Source organism: Borostomias antarcticus, assembly GCF_949987555.1.
Source record: "Borostomias antarcticus genome assembly, chromosome: 12".
Classification (NCBI taxonomy): Eukaryota; Metazoa; Chordata; class Actinopteri; order Stomiiformes; family Stomiidae; genus Borostomias; species Borostomias antarcticus.
In genome coordinates, this window is record NC_140245.1 from 4,698,057 (window position 1) to 4,707,785 (window position 9,729).

The window sequence follows — 9,729 nt, forward strand, 5'->3', positions numbered from 1 at the left end:
CACAAAGGTATACATGGTACGTGTGTGTTCCTCGTGTTTTCACCACACCCTCACTTTGACCTTTAACCCCTATCCTCTAACCTTTGACCTGGCCCCGTTACCCTCTCTTAAATGGAGGACAGCAGGTGGAGTGCATGTGGATGTGCACTATTCCAGGCATGTATGTGTGTTATCATGTACTCTCTGCTCTGTTCCAGGTGTGTGTGTGTGTGTGTGTGTGTGTGTGTGTGTGTGTGTGTGTGTGTGTGTGTGTGTGTGTGTGTGTGAGCTGCTAGCGGTGGTGATGTCTGGGATAGAGAGAGACGAGGACTTCAGGTTCCTCCATAGCCTGCTGAAGGACAGGAGACTCAACCTGCTGTTGAAGGTGTGACACACACACACACAAACACACACAAACATACACACACACACACACACACACACACACTCCATGACTCACTCATACACACCAGCACACACATAGGCGCACATAACACCCAACCACACCATCCACAGCACTAGACTGGCCTCTGCTGTTGAAAGTACAGTAAATAGCCCTTGCCTACATAATCCACAGCCCTGGTGTACAGTAACCAAGTTCAATACAGTAGGTTCAAGTCATTCCACAGTAAACAGTAAATAACGCCTACCTGTGTCATCAACTAGCTGTCCTGCAATATACCTGACTAAAATGGCAGAGGACCCAGATCGAACCATGGTGGTGGAGGAGGCAGGACTGATGAGCAACACAGTTACACCACAGTTCACCCTAACGTACCGATGCTCTATCAGTATAAATGTTCTCAAGAGCCTGTCTCACCTGCTCAGGTCCATGAGAGGCTGAAGCTGTTTGAGAGGAGGAGTACTGCCCCTGTCCAGGACCACACCCAGGATCTGCTCTGTGACGTAGGTCTCCTTTGACAACTGACAGCCAATCACTGTTGATCCAAAGGCTCTTACTTCCTGTGTGGCAGTGTTTCGGCTGACATAAGCCCCGCCTCCAACAGATATATTCCCAATTCAATGACATTGATTAAGAGTGACACTGGGAAGGACTGAAGTAAGAAGTGTGTGTGTGTGTGTGTGTGTGTGTGTGTGTGTGTGTGTGTGTGTGTGTGTGTGTGTGTGTGTGTGTGTGTGTGTGTGTGTGTGTGTGTGTGTGTGTGTGTGTGTGTGTGTGTGTGTGGACTCTATTCTGTGTCTCAGTTGCTGGAGGAGCTGCAAGTTTCAGGTGGAAATGAGGACATCACAGAGCTGATCAGTGTCCTGACTAAACCACACGTCAAGGTACAGTAGTTTACACACACACACACACACACACACACACACACACAGACACACACACACACTGAGGGAAAGTTCCACCTTGGTCCCGCTGCTGACAGCTGTTCTTCACCTCAGAGATCTATAAAGGTGATACTGAGAGGTAATGTTAGTTGTTGAGTTCACGTTTTACCAGCAGAGCAGACACAAAGAATTCACCATTCGCCAGACACTAGTTTGTCTTAATTAGAAACTGGTGCCAGTATAATCCAGCCTAGTCCAGTCCAATCCAGAATCACAACGTTATCTAAACATCTTTAATGAGCTGCAGGTCTCTGGTTCACTCCAGTTGTCTCACACTCTGACTGTGAGCCAGACAGCTACACTCTGTCTCTGATGCTGCTGCTACAACTGCTGTTCCTCGTTCCTAAAATGTTCCTCATTCACTGGCAAGCGTAAAGTGACTAGACAAACCAATGGGTTACAAATAGACTGACTGATAGATGGATGAGAAGATTGTTGGACAGATGGACAGATTGTTGGATGGATGGATAGATGGTTCCTCTTTTCTGTTGTGGTAACTCATTTCCCTCTGCAGCATGTGGGGCTATGTACCACAGTACCCACAATAATCCTCTTTGGTCTAGCGGTACGTGTTTGGGTTCCTGTGCCGAAGGTCAACGGTTCGGGTCCCACCTGTTAAACCAGCCCCCTGCTGTCTCACCCCTTTCTCTATCCCCTCCAGGCGCTGGTGTCTGTCCTGGACTGTGTGTCTCAGAAGAACTACAATCCCCAGCTGCCCTCTCAGCCTGCCCTGATGGAGGAGGGGGAGGAGGACTCAGTCAAGATCGTCAGCCTGATGAAGAACCAGGAGCCTCTGGTGAGACTAATACTACAAAACCACCACAACACAATACTACTGCAATATTACAGTACTATTACAGTACTACTACAATACTACTGCTGTGCTACTACAATACTATTATATTACCACAATACTATTACAAGTCTATTATAGTACTACTCCAATACTAGTGCAGCACTACTGTACTACTCATATATAATACTACTACAATACCCTTAGATGACTACAATTCTACTATAATGATATTATGATACCTTTACAATTGCTTTTACAACACCACTGCAATACTGTCATAATACTATAACAATACTATAGCATTACAATACTACTGCTACTGATCCTGGAGGCTCTGGTGAGACATACCACTACTAGCAGTTCAAGTTTATTTATATATAGGCCTAATATATAGTTATAATGTAAAGGATATGGGTACCATGTACAGTATAATGAAATGCAGCAGCCAGACCTGAGGCCTACTGTACATAGGCAGGCTGGGGTAGGCCATGTTGTGCAGTAGTCTTGGTGAGAGCATACTGGACCAGAACCAGAGAAGAACCAGAACCAGTTCCAGTTCCAGAACCAGAACCAGAACCAGAACCAGAACCAGAACCAGAACCAGAACCAGAACCAGAACCAGAACCAGGACCACTTCCAGTTCCAGTTCCAGTTCCAGTTCCAGGTCCAGGTCCAGGTCCAGGTCCAGGTCCAGGTCCAGGTTCAGGTCCATGTCCATGTCCATGTCCATGTCCATGTCCATGTCCATGTCCATGTCCATGTCCAGACCAGAGCAGGTATACGGAGGCATGTACTGTGAGGTTGTCCTCCTTCCAGCAACAATACCTGACGTAGCCTGGAGGTTTCATGTAATAAAACAGAGACTTAGAGCAGAGCAGAGCTATAGGGACTGAATTTATGGGTCCTGGTCGACCACATGACCAGGGGAAGCCAGGAGAGCGCGGGCGGAGCCAGGAGAAAAGCCCCTGGATGGAGGGCAGACATGAGGAGTGGAACCTGGTTCACCTCTGAGTCCCTGGCTGGCTGGAGAACCTCTGAGTCCCTGGCTGGCTGGAGAACCTCTCCACCCGGGCTTTCACACACTCAATTATTCCATATCTCTCTCTGCCATATATCAGCTGTGACACACTGCAGAGGTACAGCATACTGTACCGTAGCGCTGTGTATGTGTGTGTGTGTGTGTGTGCGCACGCGTTGTGTGTTTGTTAGTGTGCGTGTGTGTGTGTGTGTGTGTGGGGGGGGGGGGGGGGGGTCGTTAAGGGGGAGAAAGGGGGGATGATTCAGGGCGCCCCAGCATGGATGGGGCCCGAAAACCTGCCACCACTGATCAATATATTGCCTATTATAAGGGGCCCAGTTGAATATATTTTTCATGGGGCCCAAACTCCCCTGTGTGTGTGTGTGTGTGTGTGTGTGTGTGTGTGTGTGTGTGTGTGTGTGTGTGTGTGAGCGTGCGTGCGTGCATGCATGCGTGCGTGCGTGTGTCTGCGTAATAGCTCCACGGCATACCTGTATAGCGTGTGTGCGAGCGTGTGTGCCGTATAACGGTGGATATGGGGATGGTATTTGCAGCTAGCGAATAGGGCGCATGCTTTATTGATAACAAACAGAGACTGAAGCGGGTCCTGACCCGGTAACGACCCGATAACGACCCGGCCAGCCAGTGATTGGCTGCTATATTTCAGAGGGGCTGGATGGCGGCGGGGACCGCGCCCGGGCCAGACTGGAGCTAACATTATGAGGTGCTGTGTATTTTTTTCCATGGCGATCCCCTTTCCATCGATATGATGAATGACATTACAGGGCTGGGTCACCTGCTATAACTCAACATCCATATTTGTTGCATCGGTGCAGGCAGCGAACGGTTCTCCGTCCTCAAAACGAATGGCTGTTATTGGGCTGCGGAGACGTTTGCAGACTGATTGCGTGTGTATCTGGGTGATATACATATATAGAGTATGTACTATTGTAGATGGCGTAGGGGCCGTCCAGTTCTGAGCTTCAGAGAAAGGAGAGACGCGGCGTGGAACACTAGCGCTGCTGCAAAAGCTATAACGTCTGTGTCAAATATTCCTGGCGACTCCCCTGTGTGTGTGTGTGTGTGTGTGTGTGTGTGTGTGTGTGTGTGTGTGTGTGTGTGTGTGTGTGTGTGTGTGTGTGTGTGTGTGTGTGTGCGTGTGCGTGCGTGTCTTTCCGAATTGCATCCTTCAGGACGTTACAGCGGGATTCATCAATTTGACCTCGCTCTAACTTCCTCCCTCTAACTCTTTCTCTCTTGTCCTCTCTCTCTCTCTCTTGTCCTCTCTCTCTCCCTCTATCTCTCTCTCTCTTGTCCTCTCTTCCTCTATCTCTCTCTCTCGTCCTCTCTTCCTCTAACTCTCTCTCTCTCTTGTCCTCTCTCTCTCTCTCCCTCTCCCTCTATCTCTCTCTCTTGTCCTCTCTCTCTCTCTCTCTCTCTCTCTTGTCCCCTCCCTCACAGGGGGTCACCATCAAGAGGGCCGAGCGTACGGGAGCCATAGTAGTGGCCAGGATCCTGAGAGGAGGCGCCGCTGACAAGAGTGGTGAGTTCAAACAGAGTGGTGAGTTCAAACAGAGTGGTGAGTTCAAACAGGCCTCATCTGCATCGCAGGTCTATCAACCCGGCTCACATACAACAGCCGCCATGAGGTGCTGGTTAGAGCGTCCTTAGAGCAGTTAAGGGTCACGGGTTCAAGGCCCTGAACTGCATTGTGTTTAGTTGAGTAGCGTTCATGGCCGTGTCAGACCGCTGACGGGTCGGATGTGTTGCAGGTCTCATTCACGAGGGGGACGAGCTCAGAGAGGTGAACGGAGTCCCTCTGGAGGACGCGGAGCCAGCGGAGATCGTTCCTCTTCTGGTGTGTGTGTGTGTGTGTGTGTGTGTGTGTGTGTGTGTGTGTGTGTGTGTGTGTGTGTGTGTGTGCACGTGCGTGCACGCATGTGTGTGCGTATGTGTATGTGTGTGTACAGATATATGTGTGTGTGTGTGTGTGTGTACATATGTATATGTGTGTATGTGTGTTTGTGTGTGTGTGTGTGTGTGTGTGTGTGTTGTACAGTAACCCCACCCCTCTTCGTTCAGGCCCAGTCTCAGGGATCAGTGACCTTCACAGTGATTCCTGGCAACCAGGTTCAACTGTCAGCTGATGAGAACAAAGTAAGGACATCGAATCCCCATTTAGTTAGCTACGCCCTTTAGGACATACCAGTGATGTTAGACGCTAATATAAAACTCTTTAGCTTTAAGCTAATACTGACATATTTATAGTCATGTTTTTAATGTGTGCTGTTGATTAATATGTACTGTCCCTGTACAAATAAAATAGTAAATAAATTGGGTAAGTCTATGTGCTTCGGTCCTCAGGTGTTTGTTAGGTGTCTGTTTGACTACGAACCCCAGGGCGACCCTGCCATCCCCTGCAGAGAGGCGGGGCTTGGCTTCAGAAAGGGGGACGTCCTCGAGATCCTCAGCCAACAGGACGACACCTGGTGGCAGGCCCGTAGCCATGCCGATGGTGACATCTTGGCGGGGCTCATCCCTTCCCGGCAGCTTCAGGAGAGGTGAGCTCCTATTGGCCCATCGCAGCCACTCAACCATTGATCAGTCAGCAGTCACAGGAACCGTGTGACCTCATCTATCTGGATAACTATACATTCTACTTCAGCATCCAGAGAGTGAGAACATCTATAGACTGTCCCCCTAGGATATTCTCTGGGGGAATACTCTGGAACCATTTTAGAACCCGGTGTCTTGTTCTCTTGTGTTCTCTCTGTAGGAGGATGGTTCTCCAACGACCCCTGGCCCTGTTCCAGCCCTACAGACTCCACACACACATGGGTGATGCTCCTCACACACACACACACACACACACACACACACACACACACACACACACACACACACACACACAAAGCCAGGTAATGGTTTTCTTTATAAAACCCCATTTGCAGGGTAACTGGGTAATTTCACACTTCGCACCATAACACACAGTCAGGAGTGAAAGGTCGCGGCTGAAGGTCAAGGTAAAGTCCCAGGTGTGGACTGGGCCACATGTTGAGGTCAGTCTTGTCTCTTGTTAAACTGATTTCCTGTCCCGTTCTGTTTTCTCCTCTGTCCATATGCTTCACAGAGGAGGAGCAAGGTACTGCTGTTGTTGTGTTGTGTTGTGTTGTGTTGTGTTGTGTTGTGTTGTGTTGTGACATATGTTTTATACAGTAATGTTGTGTTGTGGTGTTGTGATGTTGTGGTGTTTTGTGTTGTGATGCATCATGTTCTATAGTGTTGTGTTGTGTTGTGTTGTGATATATCATGTTTTATACAGTAGTGTTGTGTTGTGATGTTATAATGTTTTATTGTGTTGTGTTGTAGTGTTGTATGTTGTGGTGTTTTGTTGTTATAATGTTTTATAGTGTTGTGTTGTGTTGTAGTGTTGTATGTTGTGGTGTTTTGTGTTGTGATGTATCATGTTCTATAGTGTTGTGCTACGTTGTGCTGTATTGTGTTGCGTTTCAGCCTCTTCTTCTCTATGCCCCCCCCACCCACACACCCCCCTCTCCATGGCCAGAGGAGGAGGATGCCGACTACGGCGACATAACCGGAATCCACATCGGTGAGATATTCGGCTCCTGTACCCCTGTTGAAGTTGCCCCCCCTCCCCCCCGAGAAGATAACTCAGCCCCTCCCCCCACGAGGACGTGGCTGTCCTGCAGCTCTTGGCTGCAGATCCAAACCCAGACTGATTGGTTAATGGATGCCACACGAGCGTTTGCACGCAGGCTGCCACAATTGAGGAGAGGAAACTTGTTTGTTTGTTATTAGGCCCCGTATCTGATGTCCAGCCCCCCTTCCCTCAGTTCTTGGTGCTGACATCCTGAAATCTCCGGACCAGTCATGGGCTGAGCTTGTTCTAGAACAATGAGGTCTTCACAGTCGGCCTCTGATATCATGATGTTAGAACAGCAGTCTGTTACCCTTCTCCTCTCCTTTCATCTCCTCTGCTCTTTCCTCCTCTCCTTTTCTCTCCTCTCCTCTCCTGCTCTCTTTTCCTCTCCTCTCCTTTCATCTCCTCTCCTCCTCTCCTTTTCTCTCCTCTACTGCTCTCTTTTCCTCTCCTCTCCTGCTCTCCTCTCCCCTTCTCCTCTCCTTTCATCTCGTCTCCTCCTCTCCTATTTCCTCCTCTCCTTTTCTCTCCTCTCCTCTCATGCTCTCTTTTCCTCTCCTCTCCTGCTCTCCTCTCCCCTTCTCCTCTCCTCTCCTTTCATCTCCTCTCCTCTTTCCTCCTCTTCTTTTCTCTCCTCTCCTCTCCTCTCCCCCTCTCCTCTCCTCCACCCTCCTCTAAACATCAAATGTGTTTGGGCTGAGTAGACTGGAAGGCCGAGCAGCATGTTCTGTCACTGCGAGCGATCCAGCTATCCAGTATGTAACACACATCTGTGTTTCCCAGTATCATAGCTGTGGTCCGACTCCACCAACGCACCTGTGTGTTTGATTCTGACTCACGCCCGCGTGTTTGAATCTGAATCTCGCCCGTGTGTTTGATTCTGACTCATGCCCGTGTGTTTGATTCTGACTCATGCCCGCGTGTTTGATTCTGACTCACGCCCGCGTGTTTGATTCTGACTCACGCCCGCGTGTTTGATTCTGACTCACGCCCGCGTGTTTGATTCTGACTCACGCCCGCGTGTTTGATTCTGACTCTCGCCCGCGTGTTTGATTCTGACTCTCGCCCGTGTGTTTGATTCTGACTCACGCCCGCGTGTTTGATTCTGACTCACGCCCGCGTGTTTGAATCTGACTCATGCCCGCGTGTTTGATTCTGACTCACGCCCGTGTGTTTGATCCTGACTCACGCCCGTGTGTTTGATTCTGACTCACGGCCGTGTGTTTAACTCTGACTCACGCCCGTGTGTTTGATTCCGGTTCCAGCTGGTCTGAGGAAGAGCTTCAGGCTGAGCAGGAGGTCCGAACCCGGCCGGCCCGAGAGGAGGGGCGACGAGCTGGACAGTGACACCCACACCCTGGGCCAGGACCAGAGCCGGACCCGGTTCCAGACACATGTCCAGACCCAGGTCCACACCTACCTGGAGGTGGTCCCCTACCTCCGGGCCCCCCAGGAACCACATCGTCTGGTGCTGCTAGTGGGTGAGTGGGTGAGACACCGCAAAGATACGGATATGAGCTCTACGGGGAGACAAGAGGAAGAGCGAAGAAGAGAGAAGAAGAGAGACGAGGTAACAGGGAGAGACGAGAGGAGAGGAGAAGATGGCTTTTCCAGAAGCACCTCATATTAAACTATGAGAGACAGATTACACCCAAAGAGGTCTGGAACAGCAGACTGCAGACAGCAGTCAAAAATAAATCAGTCCCCCCTAGTGCTTTACTCTCTCTCTCTCTCTCTCTCTCTCTCTCCCTCTCTCCCTCTCTCTCTCTCTCTCTCTCCCCTCTCTCTCTCTATCTCCCTCTCTCTCTCTCTCTCTCTCTCTCTCTCTCCTCTCTCTCTCTCTCTCTCTATCTCCCTCTCTCTCTCTCTCTCTCTCTCTCCCTCTCTCTCTCTCTCTCTCTCTCTCATTCACTCTGCCTCCCCATCTCTCTCAAACACCTTTCTCTGTCTCCCCCCCTCCCCCCTCAGTAATACTGTCCTGTCTCTCAGTGATCTGAGGTATATTATGGTTGTTTTCCTTCAGGTCCCGATGGTGTAGGCATCACTGAGCTGAAGAGAAGACTGCTGATCTCTGATCCTGACCTCTACCGCGTCACCGTTCCTTGTGAGTTACCAGACCATGGTGTGTGTGTGTCTGTGTGTGTGCGTGTATATCTGAGTGTGTTTGTACCTCATGAGTTACCCACCACCTCTGTAGGACGTAAACCCCCCCCCCAAAGATCAGTCAGTTGATGTAGAACTTTCTGGAGTCCGGGGGAGAATGTTCCGGTTGAGGTGTTCTGCTATAGAGCAGGAAGCAGGAGATCCATACCAGCCGTTCTCCCTGCTTCGTTTCTCCTTCTGAGACGAGAACGCTTGGGGAAAAGGTTACTGTTGATCTACAGTATATCACCCCTGGAATCTGATCCTCAGTCTCTGGTGTTCCACATTTTCAAAGTGTGAATGTGGGAGACTGTTAGGGATAGCTGGTCTCTCTCTTTCTTTCTCTCTCTCTCTCTTTACCTCCCTGTCTCCCTACCTCTCTCTCGCTCTTTCTCCCTTTCTCTCTCTCTTCCTCCCTCTCTCCCTCAGACACCACCCGGGAGAGGAGAAGGCAGGAGAGAGAGGGGGTGGACTACTACTTTGTCTCCAGGCAGATCTTTGAGAAGGGCATCCTGGACCACAAGTAGGTGGTTTGCTATACACTGCTTGGAGGGAGCGGAGATGAATTGGTTGACAACGATTCCTCCTCCTCAAACATGTATGGGTTCATGTTAACAGAAACAGAAAGTAGCACAAGCCTATGAAGAGGACAGGGATGTATCATGGGATACAGAGTTTAAACGACGCCAGGCCAAGACATCTGGATGAGTCTGGTCTGAGAGATAAGTGGGCTGATGTTCAAGAAGGTTCCTGATCACGACGTTCCTGATCTCAGTCCTGAGCCTG

At 49.9% G+C, this 9,729-nt stretch overlaps 1 protein-coding gene across 1 annotated transcript in view; it reads left to right on the forward strand.

Annotated features, from left to right (window-relative positions):
- Positions 1-283: 283 nt before the first annotated feature.
- Positions 284-9,729, forward strand: part of mpp7b (MAGUK p55 scaffold protein 7b) — a gene marked incomplete at both ends in the record, with an annotated part of 11,365 nt that continues 1,919 nt past the window's right edge. The window contains 12 exons of the mRNA XM_084447221.1: positions 284-364; positions 808-885; positions 1,186-1,266; positions 1,988-2,122; positions 4,602-4,683; positions 4,913-4,998; positions 5,505-5,701; positions 5,917-5,978; positions 6,706-6,750; positions 8,067-8,282; positions 8,825-8,905; positions 9,373-9,466. Coding sequence (XP_084303347.1) covers positions 284-364; positions 808-885; positions 1,186-1,266; positions 1,988-2,122; positions 4,602-4,683; positions 4,913-4,998; positions 5,505-5,701; positions 5,917-5,978; positions 6,706-6,750; positions 8,067-8,282; positions 8,825-8,905; positions 9,373-9,466 — 1,238 coding nt within the window. The remainder of the gene's footprint in view (positions 365-807; positions 886-1,185; positions 1,267-1,987; positions 2,123-4,601; positions 4,684-4,912; positions 4,999-5,504; positions 5,702-5,916; positions 5,979-6,705; positions 6,751-8,066; positions 8,283-8,824; positions 8,906-9,372; positions 9,467-9,729) is intronic.